The sequence below is a fragment of the Pelodiscus sinensis genome, chromosome 8 (assembly GCF_049634645.1).
Source record: "Pelodiscus sinensis isolate JC-2024 chromosome 8, ASM4963464v1, whole genome shotgun sequence".
Taxonomy (NCBI): Eukaryota; Metazoa; Chordata; order Testudines; family Trionychidae; genus Pelodiscus; species Pelodiscus sinensis.
The window spans coordinates 20,045,302-20,070,769 of NC_134718.1; the positions used below are offsets into that span (position 1 = coordinate 20,045,302).

The following is a 25,468-nucleotide window of genomic DNA, read 5'->3' on the forward strand; positions in this document are numbered from 1 at the left end:
AAGGTGGGTGAAACCAATATCTTTTAGTGGACCAACCTCTTGCTAGTGAGAGAGACAAGCTTTTAAATTTATACAGAGCTGCTTCAGCTCACCTTCTCTCTAATATCCAGGAACCAAACTGGCTATAACAACAAATATAAATAATTATTATGAAAACAATGTACTGGTAACCACAAACCATGGATTAGAAAAAGGAAGATATGCCCATGTTATTAAAAAAAATTCCAGCTGTACCACAATGACAGAATTTTTTCACATAAACATTTATAGTCTTTTAATGCTAGTAGGACATTTCAAACATTTAAATGGCCTGCATTACTTCTAACTTTGGGGAAATTATATTTCATCATCCTTTATTGAGTAGATGTTTTTCTAGATTAGAATGTATTGACAACCTCTTCCAATTTTCACTTGGTTTTCTGCAATGTATGGTTCCAGTTGTTTTCAGTGGCCAGGTCTCTTACCCTGGTAACGAACTTTACAGCACCTCCACAAATCTCTGGATGCTTTATAACTGGACCCATTAAATAGAAGTTTGTATTTTATACTAGTAATACTAGGCTGTTTCTTACAGGTCCAAAATAATTTAAACCTAATATTTTGGACACTAATATAACCCATAGAAGCTTTTTAGTCAGTAAAATGAATGAAATATCCCAACTAATGAACATTTTGGACTTTTAATTTGATTATTCTCTGCCCCTTTGAATAACTGAACTGAACTGAATGTATTGTTCCCTGACCTCTAAAGTGTGTATGTCAGTGTGATCTAAATTACAAATCAATCACTTAAATATATTAAAAACAGGGATTCTTTCTTGCCACTATTACAACTTGCTCATCAGATTCCGTTTTCAACCTTTCCTTATACAGCCTGAAGTGGATTGTAAAACATAAATGTATTAAATTGGAAGAGACTGGAACATAGCTGGCACAAAGCACATCTTTAAGCCTTATGTACATGGAGCCTCAATTTCCTGCTAGCTAGGAAATACCACCATTGCCAGCTCTCTCAATTGCAGTTAGACATTTCATCTCTCTCCTCAATGACCTGAAGACTAGAGCTTGATCTCTCATGTTTTCAGTTCTTTAGCTAACTATCATAGTGTGAATTAAGTCTCCTTGGGTTATTATTTCCCATCATTGTAATCAACCCATGTAAAAACATTCTATGGAACAGCCTTTTTCAGAGGGAGGGCAGGGTTTCTTTCTCCTGTCTTCAGCATTCTCCTTCTCCTCTATTCTTCAAATTAAGGAGGCCAATATCTAATGTTTTGTCCAGAGCAGAGACTGAATTGTGCTAACTCCTATATTTGTAACAGCAACATGTCATCATTGCTGCTTTCACTCTCTTTCCAACCAAATAACATCAATAGATACTCCGGAAACCCCACAAGTTGTCAGTCTGCAAAACTTTCTAACTGTACAGGATTGAGGGAGGTGATGAAATTGCCTTGAAATATTGTCATGCATAATTTGGCCTGATGAGAAGGCATAACAAAAAACAACAACATGTCTCTCTGGACTGGGATGCACAGCCTTGTATCTTCTGCCTTAAGTTTCCCTCCAGGGCATCTTATATCTGAACTGGAGACACCTATTTTAACCTACCTCAACAAATCTGCACTTACAGCTTTTGCTCTTTAGTCATTTTCTTTGACATTGGAAACCTAATACCCACTGTAGCTCAGAAATAGAAACACGAGATTTTTAATATGATCATAATGACTACTGCTGAGAATTCGAATCAGGTTCACATTTACTTCACCTTAGATCTCCTACAAGGTGATATTACAAAGGCCCTGGTCAGGGGCACTGACAGCCTCAGCAGCGGAGAGCAGGGCCTCAGTTGGAAGAGGCAGGGCTGCGGCAGCCATCCCTAAGTGCCACCCAGAACGCACCACCCCGGCTCTCCCATCCCTTATTGCTGCTAAGTGCACACCACAAGGATCCCCAGAGGCAATGTAAAGGGCCTGGATCTCTCAGTGAACCCTGGGCAACTACCTTTGCCCCCATTCCCATTAGCGGGCCTGGCCCTGGCACATGTTCCATACAGGGTCACTCACCTTCTTTTTGGTTATTATAGGTTCTTTTCTCTTTCTTTATTCTTTCCTTTTTTAAATCTTTCTATTCTTTCCCACTTGTATGTCTTCTTTCTGCCACTATCTTTTTTTCCTTGTTTTGATACCCCCTTGTGATATTAGGTTGTTATGGTGAAAAAAACCCACATGATCATTGAACTGACATTTTATTTTCCCTTCATTGTATGTTCATTATATTTTATGTTGTTTTAAATTATTTTTATGTATTTTGACATGCCTGAAATCTTTGTACATGTTTTGCTCAGTTACATATAAATTTGTTTGTACCACTGTATTGTACTCTTTTTCTAAGAATAAATAAAGTTTTTGGTGGAAAAATTTAAATTATACAAACATTGCCTAAATAGTGCATTGTAATGCCACCTAGAAAACTCAGGTTCAAGGCTAACTTAGAACAGGCAAGCTTCATTTAACTAGCATCTTTAAACCAGCATTGATGTTTCAGAAGCAACAATCGCTCTTCTAGACTGCAAGGTTTCATGCTGTTATACAGCAAAACACAAAGCTTGAGGGAGGAGAAACGGTATAGAAAGAAAAGAGAGAACACAATATCTGCTATACTCTCCTGTCTACACATACTGATAAAAACTGACAAATTGAATTAAGCAGCTTTAATTTACTCCTTGCAGGTTATTTGCACAACTGCAATATAAACGGTCTAAAAACTGGAGGACTAGATAGTCTGTGATACTTATTCCCAACAAATGGGCTGAATTAAAAGCTACTGAAGTCAATGGGAATCTCACCACTGACTACCCTGGTCTTTGGGCTGGGCCCTAGTGAAATGAGGATGACATATCATTCCTTTGCTCACTGACACCACTGTGCTAGCTTCTGTGATACTTACATAGGTTTGTTGCTAGTTCAATAATACTATGTTTTTGCTATCCTTTGGGAGCAGCAATTTCTTGTCTGAGAATCACATTAGGATATCCTGCTATAAAAGTCCTAGAAAGGTAATGTAGCCTAGAACATGTTATAGCAGCTTCTTAGGGGGAAAAAAAACCTGTACAAAAGTGATCATAAAACAACTCCCCTTGGCCTGTGAGATATGCTGTTAGAAACAACACCATTTAAATTCCCAGTTCAGCAAGGAACTTCAGTATGTGCCTAACTTTAACTCCACTGACTTCAGTGACAACACTCAAATTAATCATGTGATTAAAACATGGCATGTGATTGAGTAACTTGCTGAACTTGGGGCCTAAATACAGTTGCAGCTAGTGAGGTTCCTGTCACTGTGTATTCCGGGCACCTTTTTTATTTGTAAAGTTTTATCTCAGCTCACAGTGGTATTTCCAAGTTGATTGTTTTGGCAGTAAATGTTCAATGATAATTAAAACAGAATTTAAAAAATGTAATAGTGTTTCCCCCACATTGTTTTTCAACCTTTTGAGATTTGTGAAGCCTGAAGCCTTGATCCAACAAATAATTTAAGCACATACTTAACTTTAAGTACGTGACTAGCATCTTGATCCTGCTTCTAATCATCTCACTGGAAATGTTCACTTTAACTTTCATGTTGGCAGATTAGGCTTTAGGTAGTTTGAAGCCAGCCTGGATTAATCATGTACTGAAAGTTATGCATGCACTGAAGTGTTTTGCTGAATCAGTCAAAAATTATTCTGTGGCAAAAAAAATATTATAGTGTACCCGGAAAAGGAAGGGCAGTCAACTAATTATCTAAGGTGTTTGTACACAAATGCAAGTAGCCTGAGAAACACACAGGAAGAATTGGAAGTCTTGGCAAAGTGAAAGAACTATGAGATTTGGTGAGATGACTCACATGACTGGAGCACTGTCATGGAAGGGCATAAACTGTTCAGGAGGGACAGGCAGGGGAGAAAAGGTGGAGGAGTTGCACTGTATGTAAGAAAGCAGTATGGTTGCTCAGAGGTGGGAGCAACAGGAGTGATGCCGTAGTCGTGTCTGCTATGGACCACCAGATCAGGCAGATGAAGTAGAAAAGGCTTTCTTCAGACAACTAAAAGAAGCTTTCAGATCACAGGCCCTTGTTCTCATGGGGGGACTTGAATCATTCTGACATCTGTTGGGAGACCAATACAGCAGTACACCGGCACTCCAGGAAGGTTTTAGGGAATGTTGGGGATAATTTCCTGGTACAAGTGCTGAAGGAACTGACCAGGGGCCATGCTCAGCTTGACCTGCTGCTCACAAACAAGGAGGACTTAGTAGGGGAAGTAGAGGTAGGTGGCAACCTGGGCAGCAGTGATCATGAGATAGTCAAATACAAAATCCTGACCAAAGGAAGAAAGGAGAGCAGCAAAATACAGACCCTGGACTTCAGAAAAGCAGACTTTGACTCCCTCAGAGAACTGATGGGTGGGATCTCTTAGGATGCTAACATGAAGATGAAAGGAATCCAGGAGAGCTGGCAGTATTTTAAAGTAGCTTTATTGAAGGCACAGGAACAAACCATCCCAAGGTGCAGTAAGACAAGGAAATATTGTAGGTGACCAGCTTGGCTTAGCAGTGAGCTTAAACACAAAAGGGAAGCTTACAAGAAATGGAAACTTGACAGATGACTAGGGAAGAGTATACATATATTGCTCGAGCATGCAGGGGGATAACCAGGAAGGACAAAACATGACTGGAATTGTAGCTAACAAGAGATGTGAAGGGTAACAAGAAAGTTTCTACATGCACATTAGCAATAAGAGTGTGGTCAGGGAAGGTGGGACCCTTCCTGGATGAGGGAGGTAATCTAGTGACAGATAATGTGGGAAAAGCTGAAGTACTCAATGCTTTCTTTGCCTCTGTCTTCACAGACAAGGTCAGATCCCAAACTACTGAACTAGGCAACACAGTATGTCAAGGAGGTGGACAGCCCAAGGTGGAAAAAGAACAGATTAAGGAATATTTAGAAAAATTGGACATACGCAAGTTTGTGCGGCTGGATGTAATGCATCTGGGGGTATGTCTACACTACCCTCCTAATTCGAAATAGGAGGGTAATGTAGTCATACTGCAATTGCAAATGAAGCCCGGGATTTGAATTTCCCGGGCTTCATTTGCATAAAGCCGGCCGGCGCCATTTTTAAATGCTGGCAGTTCGAACCCCGTGCCGCGCGGCTACACGCGGCACGGAGTAGCTAGTTCGGATTAGGCTTCCTAATCCAAACTAGCTGTACTCCTCATTCCACGAGGGCTTCATTTGCAATTGCGGTATGACTACATTACCCTCCTATTTCGAATTAGGAGGGTAGTGTAGACATACCCTGAGGGTACTCAGAGAGTTGGCTGTTGTGATTGCAATGGCCATTATCTTTGAAAACTCAAGGAAATCAGGGAGTAGCAATCAAGGGCTCAAAGTCTGGTTGGCGGTCGGCATCAAGTGGAATCAGTTCTAGGGCCAGTTTTGTTCAGCATCTTTATTAATGACTGGATGAGGGGATGGATTGCACCCTTGGCAAGTTTGCGGATGACACTAAGCTAGGGGGAGAGGTAGATACATTGGTTGGCAGAGGTAGGGTCCAGAGTGACCTCATTCTCTGATTCTCTTACTTTTAGTTTAAATACTTTGAGTATTTTAAAAGCTATTAACAGGAGATTATTAAGAGCTACTTAAAAGTAAAAAGGCCTGAAAATTTATTTTTGAAAATATATTTAGAGTTATAGTTAATACACTCCCACAATAAATCCTTTCCTTGTTCTGTTACTATAGTGACCATTAAATTTCACATAGCATCACCACCAATAAAAAAAAATATATTATGCATGCATAGAATTATAAAATACCATAAAAATGTATAGATCACAACTTACTGTCCAGCATCTGAGAGAGGTTATATTTTTCTATCCTAAATATAAAAAAATATTGAGGAATCTCAGATACTAACATGCTGTTATTGTTGGTAAAAATTGACATATAGAGCCTGATTTTTAGAAGTTTAACACCTTTAGTTAAAACCAGATTTTAGGAAAAGCTTAGCCCCTATTTAGACACCAAAATAAGGGCCACAAGTACATTCAGTATGTGGAGCTTTTTTGAAAAGCTGCTATTTCTGTTGGTGACTAAATGGGAGAAAAGTTGTTTTCAGAGAGCATGTGCTGAGCACTTTTGAAAATCTAGCTTTTATTGGAGACCCCTCTGGACATTGGCTAGATTCTCCAATTCACCAAAATCAATGTGCACATCATAAGATCAAAGTGGCTTACCTAGAAATGACTAGTGAAGTATTGCCCCTCTGCAGCCAAACTCTCCTTTGGCATAAAGCTGTTGGAAGAGATTTCTCTGTGACCTGTACCAGCTGCTTCCAGTGATCCTGGCATAATGGACAAAAGGAGGTGTTTTAATGGTGGGCCCTGGATAGGATGGAAAAGGTAAGGGGTAGACAGAGCATTTCTGCTATGCCAGTTCTTTCTCTGTTGCAACTCAAGTTGTACCTGTAGAGTCCTAACAGAATGCATAATCAGGCCCTTTATATGTCAACATCCAATAGTTTAGGACACTACCCAAGCCCCCCTGAAGACAATGGAAAGACTCCAAGTGATTTCAGTGTGTTTTGGCTCAGGCTGTTGGTCAATTTTATTTTTTAAAATATCAAAATGAAGGAAGGATTACAGAAAGTCTATCAAGCTACATAATCACACTCCTGTTTTAGATAGTTTGTGTATTGACTCATGAAAAATAGGCTCCATTGTATCATTTGACCATGGCATATTTCTCTGAACTAGAGTCTGATATACTGTCACCAAATAAACACCAACACCAATCTTAGACTCGGGCAGGAAAATGTTTGTTAAAAAGAGGAAAATATTAACTAAAGTATTAGCCTCACTATTTTGATCCATTTTTTTTCCTTGTTCTTCCTTCTCTTTCCTATCTGGAGATGGCCAATGATGTGAGGCTGGGCCTCAGAACTATGGTGAGATTTTCTAACAAACACATACCAATATTTGATTTATTGTTGAAAGTGCCTGCACAGTTCATCCTTGCTAACTATCTCATCTTCACCTACTGTAAGTCCCCTTGATCCTAACCTTCCTACTGCTGCAAATGTCTCGAGCTACTATGTACATGCACATAGTAGCTATTTTCTCAACACGCAACTCCCTCTCTCCCAGATAGCTCATTTCCAAAGACATAAATGGCATGCACATAAACCACTACTCATTTAACACTGCGTTTTCCTGTTGCTTGTGCAGGAAAATGATTCCATGCCACCCTCCTTTTGTGCTGTGTATTTAACCTCTTGAAGCCTATGGACATCTGTATGTAGACTTGGCAAGAACTCCAAAGCCTGGATGCCTCAGCATGAGCTTTATGGCTCTCTATAGCAGTAATAAATGAGTGCTTTGAAGCCACCCTCCTTCTATCTTCTTCGGTTTGACTCTACCATTAGCTACAAAGATAATCAAATATGTTACCATTACTGAGATTTGCTAATGAGATGTGATGAGTGTGGTGTTGAATCTCTGGAAATGGCTATAGGACAGGAGCATGTTCACCAGCAATCACCGAGTTTGTGATATACTTCCCACAACTACTGTATGTGCTGCATGTTTATTAACATAGCACCATACAATATAGATGCATGGTGCTATAGAGACAAATATAAAAAATGAAAATGGATCTTCAGCAGTTTCAGCTGGCAGAAATTCATTTGCTTATTGGAGTTATATTGACTTATACAGCTGAAGCTCTGACTTGGTATTTAGAGTCTATTGGGCTGATCCTACAGACACAGTGTGAATAATCTTCTTACTCTGGACCTCATGACATAGGGCTAAGTGGCAACAGACAAAGTGAGAAGGGCGGGATATGAATTACTTTTGTAGTATACACATTATATCAGGTCCACCTTATTCGTAATTTGTTTTTTCGCTTCATTTCTGTTCAGAAATGTATGTGTATTAATTTGGTGCAGGAGTATGTGAGTCAATATTGGAAATGCAGTTGAAAGAAGACGACTATACTGACTACCCTTTACCAACATCCTCTGCTTTTTACCTATTTTTTTCAGTTAGGAGTGAAGAGTAATACCAATTACTTGTTTACATGCAGCAAGGTGTACTGTTTCTGCTATTATGCAAACCACTTCCTAATGAATTCGGTCATCTCTCCCCAATAGTTTCAGCTGAAGTCTTTGTGTTCTGTGCAGATGTTGGCACATTTGTTGAAAATAATTTTACATTGTAAACTCATCTAATTTTTTCCTTTCAATTGGATAAGAGGCCAGTGCACTTCAATCAATGTGGCTGCGTCTAGACTGGCACTCTCTTGCGCAAATACTTTTAACGGAAGAGTTCTTGCATTAAAGTATTTGTGCAAGAGAGCATCTACACTGGCATGTGCCTTTGCGCAAAAAAGCTTCGGCGGCCATTTTTGCCGTCGGGGCTTTCTTCCGCAAAAAATTCCTGTCCCTGTCTACACTGGCCTCTTGCGCAAGAACACTTACATCATACATTAGATTGTCAGTATTCTTGCGCAAGAACTCGTGGCCAGTTTAGACAGCTGGCAAGATTTTGCGCAAAAGCGAGCGCTTTTGCGTAAAATCTGGCCAATGTAGACAAAGCCTGTCAGTCATATTGAGATCTTCTTGTTTATTGAATTACTATTTAAAAATACATAATATTGTTTCTGCTTATGTGAACAGAAGACTGAGGACGACTGGTACCAGCAACCTGGCTAGTGGGTGGGAGGGGTCTGTCTCGAGAATGACCTTTGTGTTCAGAAAGGCCAATAAGCAGGTCTGAATCTGGAACCAAGTGTTAGAGACAAAAATTGGAGCCAGGATCAGACAGGAAGCTGATTTAGCATTGACCTTCAGATCTCAAGAGCCATACTCAACGGTCAGAACCAGAACAGTCAGCAACCAGGGCAACAGGCTTCAGGGCCTGTAATGAGGCTGAGAGCAGGATCCAAAAACAAGGCAGGATCCAAGCTAGGAAACTGGGAGGAGGACACAAGTGAGGTAGCAGGGCCTGTAGCAGCCCGAAGTCATGATCCATCTTGTGGCACAGACACAGAAGTATGTCTTTGTGACCTAAACAGTGCACCTGGCCTAGCCAAGCACACTGGAGCACCTCCAGTCAGGTGGTATGTTTAGTGGAATGCAAGGCCATAGGGTTCACTGACAGACCCATGGGGTGATGTTGGAGATGCAGCAGTGGTGATGGGCAGGTTTAGGACCTGCAGATCCTCACAGGAAGTTTGATTGCAGAATTAGATATAAAGGCAGATTTGAGGTGCATCCCTAGCCATGTTTAATAAGATACAATAGTATTCAAATAAGCATCCAGGAGAGTACATGTAAAATGCAGTCAGCAAATTTTATATAACATTAAGTGCTGTTAGACTAGTTCACTAGCCTGTGGTAAATTAACGACAGCAGACATACATCACTGTGTCAGTTTACACATCTGTCTGCATATCGCATCTTTCTGATTAATGAAACCCTAGAATACTGGGTGTAGAAACTAATTTGTATGAGCCTCATATAACATTGGTGTAAAATATACCAAATTACTTATATCATTTCTGTTTCTTTCCAGGAGCAGGCTAATTTACAGCATGATTTTACCTCTCTCAGAGCCTGATGGAATGAAATAGAATTATGGCTTTGCAAACGCATTACATGAAGCCAAAAGTAATAGTGAATATAGTGAATTACAGATTTCAAAATGGGTCTATTTGTCATACTTTAAACACAGAGGTGGTCCTCCAATCACTTCTCAGCAAATCATATACTCAAAAAGTTTATGTCTGATAAAAAAAATACCTGGAATTCTGTAGTTGGTTGGAGACATTGATTTCAATTGGGGTGAATTGGTGCTAAGCCAGTAGTAGAGACTATGGATACCAAAGCATACAAACCTGCCTCTTAGGATTTTCTTTCAGGCTGTCCAGAAGGTCTTAAAAGTTTCCTAGAGTTCATTTTCCATCTATCTGGATATTTATGTCCATTACTCTGAGTGTACCTTGAACATTAATATCTTTATTTTCAGCATGACCTTTTGAATTAAGGTATATTTTCTGCTTCTATAGCTAAGGAGCAGAGAGATTGGCATATGATTTGCCCCATGTCACACAGAAAATATGTGACAGACATGGGGATTTAATCCAGATGTCATGAGTTTGAGTTCATGGCCATGCCCACAGAATCATGGTTGGTTGATTGCTTGTTTTTTTCCCCCCATTTATTTCTTTTACATAATGTGTCATATTTTTATTGTATTATTTTGGTTAAACCTCATGTCATTCTTCTATACATTTCATACATATCCTCTCCCCACACACAGACATTGGTCCATTAATTAAGACTGAGAGCTTGTTTGTACTTGAAAAACTCTAGTAATAGTTGAAGTTCTGTAGTATTTCAGTTAATCCCTTCTTATGCCAATGGCAAGTGTTCTCACATCAGGGTAAGCCATCCTCCTTAAGAGCCAGTAGCTAAGTCAACAGAAGAATTCTTCCATCAATGTAGTGCTGTCCATACCACAAGCTAGATGGAATTACGTCACTCATAGGTAGTTATGTCAACCTAACTGTTTAGCGTAGACCAGGCCTAAGAAAACTTTCCTGTAAACTGACCCATTTTAGGCATATTAACCACATCACTTTAATACCTGCGAGGTCTGCATGTGACCTAGAAATGTCAACACATCCAAGATATATGCATGTTGTTTTTCTAAATTTTTTATTATTTTACTCAGGGACATTCATCTCCACCCTTCAGTCCAGTATGGTTCTGTTAGCATACATTTAATGTAGGTATCTTTGTCATTGTGTTAAACATGCCTAAATCTTCCCCTTTCTTGGGTTCCTCAGCTTTTAACTTGTCCAAAACAACTTCACCAACCTTTACCAATCCCTGGTCAAGTGGATTCCACTGATCTCAGTGATAAGGTTTGAGGAAAATGAGTAGAATATGGAAGAGGTGATAGTTTCCTTAGAGAAAGTAATCTCACCTAAAAGCTCTGCCTCCCAGAATCTCCAGCCAGGCTGCTAAGAACTTAGATATTTTATTAGATGTGTTCAGATGTTCTTGGATAACCTTCTAGACATCCTTCATTCAACAACTCTTCTCTGAGACTGTGTCTACACTACCAGGTTATTTCAAAATAGGTTATTTTGAATTAATAAATCCCAAAAGAACTATTTTGAAATAAGCTTATTCTTCACAATCTGGCGTTACTATTTTGAAATAACTAGCCTATTATTTTGAAATAACAGGTTTAGTAGTGTGGACACTCATTTTGATATTTTGAAATAAGGGGAGTTATTTAGAAATTAACTCCCCACTGTAGAAATACCCTGAAAGTCAGTGAGGTGTTCCTAATTACTGCTAATGTCAATTAGTATCCAAGGTAACTCGCAAGTTGGTCCTCACTCTCAAAATAGTCATGCAAAAATAAAACACCCTGAAAAAACAACACAAGAAAACCTACTATCGCTGCACACCTGGGTATATCTACACTGCATTACTCTTTCGAGAGAGGAATGCAAATGCAGACAAATGAAATTGCAAATGAAGCACGGATTTGAATTTCCCATGCTTCATTTGCATAATTGCGTCTGGCCACTATTTCGAAATACCCTGTTTCGAAATAAAAAACACCGTGTAGTCATGGTTATTTTGAGAAAAAAACCTGCTTTCTAAATAATCCTTACTCCTTATAAAATGAGGTTTAAGGGTTATTTAGAAAGAAGGGTTTTTTCCTCAAAAAAATCGCATCTAAACAGCATTTTTTATGTTGAAATAATGTATTTTGAAATAGCAGCTGGATGCGATTATGCAAATTAAGTGCAGGAAATTCAAACCCGTGCTTCATTTGCAGTTTCGTTTGTCTGCATTTGCATTCCTCTCTCAAAAGAGGACTTCAGTGTAGACATACCCAGAGTATTGATTACTCCTTAAAACTTCCACATTACATGGTGGTTAATTATTACACTTTCTCTCAAAAATAAAAACGATATCCTAGTATTCTAGGGCAGAGAATCTTTGTTAACTGTCCATATAATCATAGACATCTGACAAAGTGGTTTTTACCAACCCAAGTTTATTCCCAAATAAATCTAATTCTATACTACACTGTTCTTCTGGAAAAAGCTATGCAAATTGTGAACCGCAATTTGCGTTGCTTTTTCTGCTTCTTTTTACGAAGGAGGCTTTTCTGACATTTGGCCCATCTACACTGGGCCAAATATTGGAAAAAGCCCCTTTTTGGAACATCCCTTCTTCCTTGTAAAATGAGGTTTACAAGCATGCCGAAAAAATGCATCTGCTCTTCTGAAAAATTTTTCAGAAGAGCAGATACGTTCCCTGGATGCGTCAAAGTTTTTCTGGGATACCTCCAAATACCTCTAGTATCATGAGCTTTCGGATGAGCAGAGTAGAGAAAAAAAGGGGGAGACCTCACAACAAGGGCAGAGTTTTGGGAGTACAGGGAGGGCAGCAGCCATGTGCACCAGGATGTGGCTTGCTTTTCTTCCTGGTCCCTAGATTATCAGAGAGCGAGGGGAAAGTACTTGTGTTCTGTGATTTACTCCTCTGCCCTCCAACCAGAAGTAAGAGGTATGCACAGAATGCAAGTACTTTTACCTCGTTCCCTAATACTCTGGTGAACAGGAAGAAACGCAAGCCACATCCCGGTGAGAATGGCTGCTGCTTCCCCTGTTCCCTCCTCCCCTGCACTCCCAAAATTGCATCCTTCCCTCACAATTTATAACAGAAAATGCAGAAGGGGGAGGGGGAAGTACCTGGCAATTCTAGTGCCAGAGCTAATGAGGCTAATTGAATGGGCTGGAAGTGTCCCATACTTAGCTTTTAATGTAAATTGCATGTTGAATGAAAGGAAAGCAGATTTTATAATGGCCCATCCAGTTCATGTCTTTCTTCAAACCATGACAGGCATACAAAGGCCAATTCTGCAGTTTCTCTCTGTAGTTGGTTTTGTTATTCCTTTGTAGAAGAATGGCTACTTTTAAAGCCATTATTGAGTGCCAAGGTAGATTAAAAAGTTCTTCTACTGGTTTCTGTGTGTTACCATTTCTAATATCTGACGGGTGTCCATTTATCCTTTGACATAGAAAAAATGTAACACTATCTTTCATGGCTTGAACAAAGACATGAACTGTATGGGTCATTATAAAAGTTGCTTTCCTTACATTCAACACCCAATTTACATCAAAAGCTAAGTATGGGACCCTTCCAGCCCACTCATTTAGCCTCATTAGCACCGGCACTATAATTGACAGCTACCTTTTTCCCTCTCTCCCTTCTTTTTCTGTTACAAATTGTAAAGGCCTCCCCCCTCTTTTTTTCTCCACTCAAGGTATAACAAATTCAAACTAGCATGTCCACACTACGGGGAAGCCTCAAAATTAGTCTGAGGCAGGCTCTGTTAATGTGGACATGACTCCTTAGACTTAGAGCCCTGGGAAGCCCTGGGGACTAATTAGTTTGAATTACTCTGGGGAGTAATTATTTTGAAATAGCAGCAACTGAACATCCACACTATCATTATTTCAAAACAATTATTTTGTAATTAGCGTTACCCTTGATGAAAAGCAGGAGTACAGATTTTGAATTCTGTGGCCTGTTATTTTGAAATAATGGGCTTTGTAGAGTGTACGCTGTACTTATAAATTCAACCTTGGGGGGTTAGTTTAAAATAAAGTCCTATTGTAGACCAGACTAAGATACTAGGCTAGGTGATGCAGTATAGGAAGGAGGTAGGCAGACCTCAGTGGAGAAGGAACAGCTTAAGAACTATTTAGACATGCACAGATCTATGGGTCTGGATTTAATACATCCAAGGGTACTGAAGGATTTGGCAAATGTTATTGAAGAGGCTTTGGCCATTACCTTTGAAAACTTGTGGACATTGGCAGAGATCCAGGATGACTGGAAAAAGCCAAATGTAGTGCCTATCTTTAAAAAAGGGAAGGACAATTAAGACAACTACAGACCAGTCAGCCTTCCCTTAGTCCCTAGAAAAATCATGGAGTGGATCCTCAAGGAATCCATTTTGAAGCACTTGGAAGAGAGGAAAGTGATCAGGAATAGTCAACATGAATTCACACAGGGCAAGTCATGTCTGACCAATCTGATTAGCTTCTATGATGAGTGGCTTTGTGGACATGGGGAAGTCAGTGGATGTGATATACCTTGACTTCAGAAAAGCTTTTGATATGGTTGCCCGCAATATTTTTGCCAGAAAGTTAAGAATATGCGGATTGGATAAATGGACTATAAGGTGGGTAGAAACCTAGATTGTCAGACCCAACAGGTAGTGATCAATGGCTCGATGTCAAGATGGTGGTCAGTTTCAAGTGGAGTGCCCCAAGGATCGGTTCTAGGGGCAGTTTTATTCAACATCTTCATTAATGACCTGGATGAGGGGATGGATTGCACCCTCAGCAGGTTTGCGGATGACACCAAGCTAGGGGGAGATAGATACGCTGGAGGACAGGAATAGGGTCCAGAGTGACATAGACAGATTAGAGGATTTGGCCAAAAGAAATCTGATGAGGTTCAACAAGGACAAGTGCAGAGTCTTGCACTTGGGACGGAAGAATCCCAAGAACTGTTACAGGCTAGAGACCAACTTGCTAAACACCAGTTTGGCAGAAAAGGACCTGGGGATTACAGTGGATGAGAAGCTGGATGTGAGTCAACAGTGTGCCCTTGTAGCCAGAAGACTAATGGCATATTGGATTTTATTAGGAGGAGCATTGCCAGCAGAACTAGAGAAGTGATTATTCCCCTTTATTCGGCACTAGTGAAGCCACATCTGGAATATTGCATCGAATTCTGAGCCCCCCCACTACAGAAAACATTGGAGAGGGACCAACGGAAGGCAACCAAAATGATTAGGGGGCTGGAGTACTTGACATACAAGGAGAGACTGAGGGATTTGGGCTAATTTAGTCTGCAGAAGCGAAGAGCGAGGGGGGATTTAATAGCAGCCTTCAACTTCCTGAAGAGAGGTTCCAAGGAGGATGGAGAGAAGCTGTTCTCAGTAGTGACAGATGGCAGAACAATGAGCAATGGTCTCAAGTTGCAGTAGGAGAGGTCTAGGTTGGATATTAGGAAAAACTATTTCACCAGGAAGGTGATGAAGCACTGGAATGGGTTACCTAGGGAGGTGATGGAATCTCCATCTCTAGAGGGTTTTAATTCCCAACTTGACAAAGCCCTGACTGGGATGATTTTGTTGGGATTGGTCCTGCTTTGGGCAGAGGACTGGACTCGATGAACTCCTGAGGTCTCTTCCAGCCCTAGGATTCTATGATTCTATGACTGCTGATTGTCAAATAAATCTGTTAGTCTATAAAGTGCCACAGGACTTCTCTTTGGTTTTGCAGATACAGATTAACATAGTTCTGAGACAATGCAATCATAGAGTGTTAGAATTTACTGTGAGCAGCCTTCAGTTCTCTGCAGGGGGTCATAGCTATGTACTTTCAGTCAGATACCTACAGCTACAGAATCCATCTTTCATGATCACGTTCTTACAATATTTCAGAACCCTGCCTTTTGCTTTCCCTTATATAGCTTAATTTATTGGAGGAAAGAATGAAATTAAAATTGGAATACATGAATGAGATACTTTGCTTTCCCAGCAGAAATGGCTGGTTAGTTGTTTTTCTCAATCAGGAGGCGGGCAAGTACATTTTATGTTCACCCCATATCTATAAGTGTTTCACTCCATTTCACTGATCATTCTCTTCAGATAACGTAATAATAGTAATGACAATAATGAAAGAGAGTGTATTGAGAGAGTAAAAGAAAATTACATTATATGGCTGACATTGACATTAATGGCATCTAATAAAAAAGTGTGCTAGCAAACACATTTTATTTGATTGTGTGTATATATGGATACAGCTGTATCTAAACAGTATACAAATAGCTATGAATATATACATTGATAGAAATCTATATCAGGGTAGACAACGTAAATATTTACAATATGAATGAATAAACCATATCCATATTAACTGTAAAAATCTGCAGAAATGTCACTGTCCTAGCCTCCAAACAGTCAAGTCTGGTGCCAGTAATCAACTTCAGGTCCCAGCGTGAAACACAGCTGTGCGTTCAAAATCTCCAACTCAACTGTTACTCTGTCTTCTGCTCTTTCTAGCATTGCTGCTGACTCCTGTGCCTCTTTATGGGGCCCCAAACAAGTCCCTTACCCCTGTCCATTCACACACTGTCTCCTGTAAGGAGCCATACCATTAATTTTTCTGCACAGCCTAAGTTCAGATAATTAGTTCAATAAACTATTGACCAGTAGTTATTAACTATTATTAACTTTCTTCCTTACTGCTGTCATGTCTAAAGGCTAATCAGGATGTGTCATTATTTTGTGAAATTCTGTACAAACATGGAGTTTGATAGCCCCAAAGACTTTTTGATTTATGATACACAATTAAAATCCAAAAGCATTGGTAGAGGCAAAAGTTAAGGATCCAAAGAAATATTAACCCACCTTATGGTCTGTGCATTTTATGATAAGCATGGACATATATAAAGTGCAATAGACAGAGCTTCATCTTTGACAAGAACTACAGACAGGAAAAGTAGTAGTAAGTGTACCATGGCCAGTTAAATCCATTAACATCTTAACTTCTGCATTCCCTGGATTTCACTGTTTGAATTATAAAATTACCATTTCATTGACTTATATTTCTCTATTTCATTTCCTAGGCAATCCTTAAAGAAAAAAGGAGACAGCAATTAGTCCTGATTAAACTTATAGTTTACAAGTACTGTTGACTTCATTAGTGCAGTCTGTAATTTCCTTAACCCTCATTAGGCCTGTAGTTTTGGGGATCTTTGTTACTCCACGAAAACAGCACTGACTTTCTGGGGCTTTTAGCAGGACTGTGGTTCAGAGGAACTTTGGACTTCAAAGAGTTAGAATGCTGTGCTTGGAAGCCGAGGAGTTATATAGCAATAGGAAGGCTTTCCCAGAGGACTTAAGAGGAGCTGGCTGGAGTCCTGGGCAATTTAAAAAGCTCCAGTACAGCTTGCATGCTTCTCTACAACACTAAATTAGCAAAGCACTTAAGTACACTCTTAAATCCATCCCATTCTTGCTTAACATTGACTTTAATGGGACAAAGGCAAGTGTTTCTCTGCTTCTCTGAATAGGGATTACTTGAATAGAGATTGGGCCCCAGCTACACAAATGTGCTCAGTCTGTCTGTTCTCCACCAGGTAACTTAATGATAAGTTATAGACATCGTCTATTGTGTCAGCTCACGTCATGGCCTTAAGTTCTCGGAACATTAGCTTATTTATTTTTAAATTAGCGCATCACTTATCCGCATTGATAACCTTTCACGTCCCAATTTTGAAACTAGATTGTTCAGCTGTTTTTCAGTTGTTTCTCTGCAGGGAAAAATAAATGAGCAGAGTTTTAAAATAAAGTAGGATGATTGTGTCATTTCTCACCCTCCTCACTCAAAGAGGCAGAACTAGTTTTCATTAACCTTTCCATACAAAACACTTTACGGCTACACTACAAGCTTTGCCAGAAGAGGCAATGCAAATGAAGCACAGATTAGCATTTTCTCATGCTTCATTTGCATATTCTCTTCCGATCCGTTTTTGCGCAAGGGGTTTTTGTGCAAAACTAAGCAGTGTGGACGTTTCCATTTTCCTTTTTCCCAGAGAGGCATAAGGATCTTGCACAAAAAGGGTTTTCTTGTGCAAAAAGGAAACATCCACACTGCTTGTTTTTGCGCAAAAAACCCTTGTGCAAAAATGGATCAGAAGAGAATATGCAAATGAAGCATGAAAAATTGCTAATCTGAGCTTCATTTGCATTGCCTCTTCTGGCAAAGCTTGTAGTATAGACAAAGCAATGTCAATATAAGGCAAAATTCTGTACTGTCGAACCCAATGGCAAAACTTCAATTGGTTTCAATAGGGCCAGGATTTCATTCCTAACCGAGACTTTTTCAGACTTTGGAGTGAATGAAACTGCAGAAAAGAAGGGTGTTGTGTGTACTTATACAATGATCCAAATTGCAGATATTTCTGGGTACTTATATAAAAATAGCATTGTGTCTGACCCTCTCTGCTTGAAACCATTGTGAACATCTGCAACATTAAAAATAAATGAGTTTCCAAGTGCAAGCCATTATCTATCCAGATTATCAGAAAACAGCCTGCCAAATGAGATGTGCATTACACATATAGGTAACCAGTCTCAAACTCTGTGTGAACAGTTGAATATGTGATTTCCAGTCTAGAGTGTCACAATATATAGTTCCTTGGCCTTAAAATGTGTGAATTAAGGTCTCCTGTACTGAGAATGTCCTGTCTGTAGCCTCTTGATGTTTATAACTCAAAAGAGCTAAGCTCAATATATCACAAAGAATAATTTATACACTGAGGTTCTCTTTTTTTCTGTTCATGACATCACAGATTTTTAATTATTCATAATTCTAGATTAATCACAGTTTTGTTTTTGCTCTTCAAATAGCTCATAAACAGTTTGTTGCAAGTATTAAAAATTTACCATTTTCACTCTACTGGTTACTTATCCCAAGGTATGTCTACACTGCAGCATTTTTCTAGAAAAACAGTTGTTTTTCCTGAAAAAACATACTTAGGTCCACATTACTATTGCGTTCTTTCGACAGAAAGTCGAAAGAACACAGGGGTTTTTCCGACAGTGGTAAACCTCTTTCTACAAGGAAGAAGCCTTTTTTGGAAAAAGCTTTTTTGGAAGAAGATGTGTGTGGATGCAGAAGAGGGAATTCTTTAAAAAAAAAGAGTTCTCCAGGAAATAACACAGGTACCCTCATGTCCACTCCATCCATACGAATCACAATTTAAATGTGAGATAACATCCAATCAATGTGGACGCTACCTTTCAAAAAAGCATATCACTTTTTCCTTGCGCTTTTGCTGTGTGGATGCTCTCTTTCGAAATAAGCTTTTCTGGGCGATCTCTGCTGGAAAAGTTTCTGAAAGAAGCCTGCAGTCTAGACACAGTATTTCTGTTCCAGACTCAGGTAACAAAGCAGCATAGAATGAATTATGAATACTGTAATAAAATAGTAGCATATTTTTTTATGTGTGTACTTCTGCTTAACTTTAATTTTACATGAATAGGATTACTAGCAGAGATCAAGAGCATGAATAGATCATGAACACAGTAACGTTAATATTCATCTTTCAATCTGAGCACATATTTAGGGGAAAAGTTTCCAGAATTCTTTCCCCTCTAATTTTGCAGCTATTTAAAACAAGAACAGTGGTCTCTCAATAACCAAGCTCTCAGCTATTTAGATCCAAATCAGCAGCACTTTACTCTCAAGTGAATTGAAATCCAGAGGAGCTCATGAAGAATTGGCGTAATAAGCTCTCTGTAATTACCACAGCCAGACAGGTAGCTCATCATATTTTGAATTTGATAAAACTTGTAAGTGACCTTCCTTGGTAGATCCAGACTGGATGCAATGTTCTCTCTAATTGATTCTATCCATGTGTGGAATGAAATTTTCTATGTGCACTGAGAGAAGTGCAGATGTGTACCACCAATAGAAATGCATGCTGCCAGTTGTGGACATTTGTGGGTGCTCTGCTAATCCTCTAGGCAGCATTTGAGCCTCTCCATGGTGGATGCCTAATCACACAGCTTAGAGGGAACACTGATTGGATTTATAGGTTTTAATGAGCACAACTCAGACATCTTAAGTACTGCATTTGTTCCCTAGTGGCTGCTACAATATAATCAACCAATCCAATGACCATATTGCTCCTCACCATCTATTTTTTCAAGTTTTTTTACTGACAAACCAGTGTTGCTGTACAGTGTTTCTTTTGTATTACAAACCTTTTTCATAACCAGCTACTGGTGTGTGAGACATAACACAAAATAGTGTAGAGCTGATAATGATAATTCAAGTGAGGAAGTCATAAAAAGGTTTTCTGCACTACTGAAAATGCAGTAAATATTTTATTAAATATAAGTAGGGTTTCTACTTTCCATGTTTGTCTTTAAAATTTATTTTCTATTTTTCTTTTCAATTGATTTTTCTTAATTTGGGAATGGAAGATTATATATATACTGATTTAGCAGAAAAGTTTTTTGCTGAATACTCTGATGGTGATTTTGTGTTGTCAGGGTTCATTTTCAGTTTTCTAAGACCATCTATGAGAGTTTGGCATGACAGAATGTGTTCCTGAACAAAAATTAATTGAAATCAGTAAGACACCTTCCATTGACATCAAAGGACTTTGGATCAGGTCCATGCCTGTATTACCTAAATAATAGTAGATTCAATAAGAGTTTAGCTTGAGCTATGTCTGCAGGTTTAAGACAAGCAATATGCTCTGATCTTCTCACCTTTGGAAGGCCACCAAGTCAGTTTTTACTTAGTTGTATTAAGTTCAGATTGATCCATGTCACAAAGTTAGTGTTTGACTGTGTTTGGAAGCCAGGATTTTGATTAGGACTCATCTCTAAGTAAGAAATGGGGTTACAGGCAGATGGCAACTGATCACATAATTATATCAGATTCTTTAGCCCAGCTGAACTTTGTTTGGCACAGGACCAACAATAAGGCAAATGTAGCTGTTGGCCAGTTTTGCATTTCCAGGGCCACGAAGTACTAGGTTATTCTCTGGCATAAGACAGACAAACATACAGCCACCCACAAACCTGTGGGAAACCAGCCAGTGAATCCTCTGTAGGCCAATCACATACATTTTTCCCCCAGTATACACTCACTAAGGGTATGTCTACACCGCAACATGATTTGAAAATAACTTAGTCTGCGTCTACACTTCTTACTCCAACTCCTGTAACCCTCATTGTACGAGGAGTAAGGGAAGTCGGAGGAAGAGTGCTCCATTTCGAAATAAGTGCTGTGTAGACACTCCCTATTTTGAAATAAGCTATACAATTGATGTAGCTCAATTTGTGTAGCTTATTTCAAGTTAAGCCCTGCCGTATAGATGCACCTTTGGGAGCTCAATACCATTTTAGCATTCTAGAATATGAGAGGAAACTTATACTGTCCAGAGCTTTTGGGCTAACAGGTGCTTTTTTTCTTGGTTGCTATTTCAATGAGATAAAATAATCAAATTCTGCACATTGAAAATATGACATACTGTAAGTCTGCTTCATGAGATACGGGGAACGTATATAACATTTACCTACATTGCATACCCCAACCGCTATTAAAGCCCAGATACACACCACCCCAATCTTTGCATTTGCCACGCAGTTTATGCTGCTTTCTATCCTGCGCAAGGGGGATACTGTAGTGATGCCGTAAGCAGCCCATTGTAGTCACCGGTTTGTGCTTTAAAAAACAGCTCTCCCCCATGGTTTTATCCTGGCGGCTGCAAACTGCTGCAATGCTTGAGCTGACAGTCCCTGAAGGGGGCTTAAGGCAAGGCACTGTCACTGTATGGCCTCAGCTCCAGAGCTAAGTCCTTCGTTTGTTCTGACACACTCCATGTTCATCAGCATTCCCGTCATTTTGACTGTTTTGTTCAGGACTAACTTGAGGGGAAATAAAAAAGGGAGCATGTTCTTCCAAGCTTCTCCCACAAAGTAACTTCCAAATGAGTCAGTAAAATTAATGAGCTGATGCTCCAAGTAGATCCCATAAATCTCCTGAGCATGGGTCACCATTGATGGGGCTCGAATATGCACAGAGATCTCATTGGCTTCTTGAGCTGGGCTCCTTCCTGACTGTGATAAAGTATGTGATTGTATCTCCCAACTGATTCCCACCTTTGGCACTAAAATGAGCCATCATTATAGTTCTGTGATCCTCCCCTTTTCCAACATAAGGAATACATTTTCTAAGCATGCTGTTGTTTAGATTATCCTCAATGAGCATCTGAGTTATCTCATTGAGATGAATAGCGCAGCTCCCATTCCCTGCCAGCGCTCTTGTTGCAGACTGTCAGACATCTCAATATCCATTACACTCAGTTTCACATTTGGGAGGTGGGAATTCTTCACAACTGTAACAGCTGGAAACTCGAATTTTGCTCTGCAGTGAAAAGTGAGGTTCTGGTACACAAGATGGCAGCCGGGGGGAGAAGCTCTAGCATAACATTCCATTGTGTGCTGGTGGAATCAGAGCTCTGATTTTGCCTCAGAATGAGCAGTTCAGTTGTGGATTGTCACTGATTTGGTTTTTTTTTATATGTGGTTTTAAGACTGAGCTGTTACACATACCTAGAGCATTTGCTTATGCAAATCAAGTTAAGTCAATGAATAAATAATGGCTCCCACCCCATAGTGTGGGGAGAGAGAGATTTTTTTGTTTGGACTGATTCCATTGTTTTTACTTCTGCAGGATAAAGAAGTAAATCTGGAGCAGGTGCACAGAAGAATGAACAGTTTAATTGATGAAGACATAGCCCACAAGCAAATCTCGCCAGCGTCCATTGAAATCTCAGCCTTGGAAATTGGTGGCATGCAGCAAAGTCAGACCCTGGAGCCAGTTCGTGAATACCAGAACACACAACTTTCTGTCACCACCTTTTTACCAGAACAGACAACTCATGGTGCCAGCAGGACACTCACAGCTGCCTCTGGTAGTAATCTACCATTGCCCCTTAGCAGCTCAGCCACCATGCCCTCTATACAGTGTAAACACAGATCACCAAATGGAGGACTGTTTCGTCAGAGCCCCGTGAAAACACCTATCCCAATGTCATTTCAATCTGTGCCAGGAGGAGTCATTCCTGAAGCCATGGAGCCTTCCCATGGAACATCCATATAATAAAAATAAACAAACAAACAAAAACCAGCAGAGCTTTTTAATACAATCAATCTAAAACAAAAACAAGAACTTTTACATTTTCTTGTACATATCTGTAAATAACGAAAGAATGAAGTGGGGTAAAAGTGTATTTTGAATATTCCCAATTTTCGAAGTCAGTAAAAAACAAAACAAAAAATGTATGAATGACTTTGTAAATTTTGTTCTATATGAATAAAAAGGCAAACTACTTGTGATCGTTCTCAAGTGCCAAAGAAGACCTGTTACTGGGACAGAGGGCAGTTAAAAAATAATCATGAATTTCAACTCTTGTTCCTTATTTGTTCTATTTTTAGTTTTGTTTCTAAAGCAGTGCAGTTATCCATTTTTTGCAGTAAAATTCACTCAGCACGCTCTTCTTCTCAGTACCCTATTTCATAGTCATGGTGGCAGTTCACTTGAAAATCAAACAGCAGGTATTAGCAAAGAAGTAATAAATGATTTGAACCGATTTGATAGTACGGCATCAAAATGGCAAGAGCCTAGTGAGTGAGCTTCGGCAAAAAATGAGTTACAAGGTAACAGCGGCAGCAGCTGAACTGAGCAAAAAGGGTAAAAAAGGCTTAAAAAACCTAAAACATTACAGTATACTGTATACACTATGTACAATAAAAAGGGTTAAGAACACTTTATATACAGTATATAATGTATACAGTATATATATATAACCAGTTTACAGTACCTCCTGATAGTCCGGCATATCTGATAATCCGGCACCACCTAGGTCCCATAGGTTCCGGATTATCGGAAGTCTACTGTAACTATAAACAAGCAAACAATAAACAAAGTAACCAAACTCTTCTCTTCTAACAGGGATTAAATTTCCACACCGTTTCTTAGTTAAAGCACAGGTTTACTAAATTGTGTTTTATGTGTGTACTGTGCTGAGTGGCTTTTTTTAATTTAAACTTCTGTAACTTCTCTGTAATATATGTATTTATTATATATATATATATATATATATATATATATATATATATATATATATATATATATATATATATATATATATGATTTGATACATAAGTTTATGGGTAAGGCTATTAAGCAAAACCTGAGATCAGCTCTTTCATGTGTGCACAAATTAAAGTGGAGTAGAACCAACGACTTAAAGGCATAACACAAGACAAAACATTATTTGATAGTGAGGCAAAGAGTGCGTTCCAGTTAATATAGCCCTATGGTATGATTACTTTCTTTTATATTTCAAGGACTACGTTACAATGGAGGCAGCATTATTTGCTGAAATCATATCTCTTAGTGACAAAACTAAATTCATGACTATAAGCACAGCTTCTGATTTTTCCATGGATACTTTTAAAGAAAGCATTTTATGGTTATGTCCATGTTTTGTGCAATCAGCTAACAATGCCTTTATTTATTTATTTATTTATTTAATTTTTTTTTTCTGTGAAACTCCATCAATGGAAAAAAAAGGGAAGTCTTAATGTCTTGTCTGAGAACATTACCAATTCATTTTAACATGAAAATGTTCCCTTTCCAATTAGTGGCTAAAATATTCAGGTAACTTTTTTTCTTCCTTTCTGTAGCTCCGAGGCAAACATTGACTTTCTGAATTGAATAATTTAGTAATCTCTCGATCTTGTCACAATAGCAAATTTACTATCTCCATTTATAGCTGGATTTCTTTATTTTATTAAAACATGTTCATTTGGCAAATGAACTATGCAGCAAAATCACTGCCTACATAAGGACAAAAAAAATTAAAAAACAACAACATAAAAGACCATCCAGATCTCCAAAAGGAAGCAGACCATGTGGTTTATGCCTTTTGAAAGTCCAATTTATTGTTTGGTATACTGGTTTGCATAGTTATTCAACTAGTTGTGGAGAGATAACTATCCCAGAATTGTTTTCTTTAGGAAAGTCATGCATTACATAATTAAACAGAGGAGAAACGTTAAAAATGAATCAAACAGTGATAGGAAAAGTACCCAATGGAAAAAGTGTGCTTACAATACTACTTTTTAAGGAATGTTGACAATTTGGCTATGTATAGACTACGGGGCTTTTTCGGATTATCAGAGATATCCGGGAAAAACTCCAGTGTGTCCAGGGCCCACGTCTGATCTTCTGCTTTTTTTTGTGTGTGGAAGAGCAGACGTGCTCTTTCGGAAGCTCTATCTTCCTCCTCCCATGAGGAAGAAGGGCTCTTCCAAAAGAGAAGGCTTTTCTGAAATGTGGCCCATCTATACTGGGCCAAATTTTGGAAAAGCCTCTTCCAAAAAAACTATGGGAAAAAGTTACGCAAATTGCAGAGTGCAATTTGCATACCTTTTCCCGATAAAGCCTTGTACTGTAGACATAGCCTTTGCTGATAGAAGTATCCCAGTGGTGATTAATTCCAGCATCGCCAGTCAAGCTGGTTCCTGACGTAGACAATACCATTCTGCAATCAGGCAGAAGTTGTACTTCCTGCTTCAAACTAATTAAAAATAAACAATAATAAAATTAATCACTGAATTTATACCAGGGGTAGATTTGATCCATTTTGATTTCCCCACCAGCATCCCCAAATTATCATTTTCCACAACATGTTCAACAAGCTATGAACATTTTCAGC

The 25,468-nt window shown here is 39.0% G+C and overlaps 1 protein-coding gene across 2 annotated transcripts in view; it reads left to right on the forward strand.

Moving 5' to 3' along the window:
• GRID1 (glutamate ionotropic receptor delta type subunit 1) overlaps positions 1-23,693 on the forward strand; it is a 1,054,628-nt gene extending 1,030,935 nt beyond the window's left edge. The window contains exon 17 of one of the 2 annotated variants that reach the window (XM_075934837.1): positions 22,416-23,693. In XM_075934837.1, coding sequence (XP_075790952.1) covers positions 22,416-22,845 — 430 coding nt within the window. In that variant the 3' untranslated portion in view covers positions 22,846-23,693. The remainder of the gene's footprint in view (positions 1-22,415) is intronic. The other variant, XM_075934836.1, reaches the window with a different exon arrangement.
• The last annotated feature ends 1,775 nt before the right edge of the window (positions 23,694-25,468 follow it).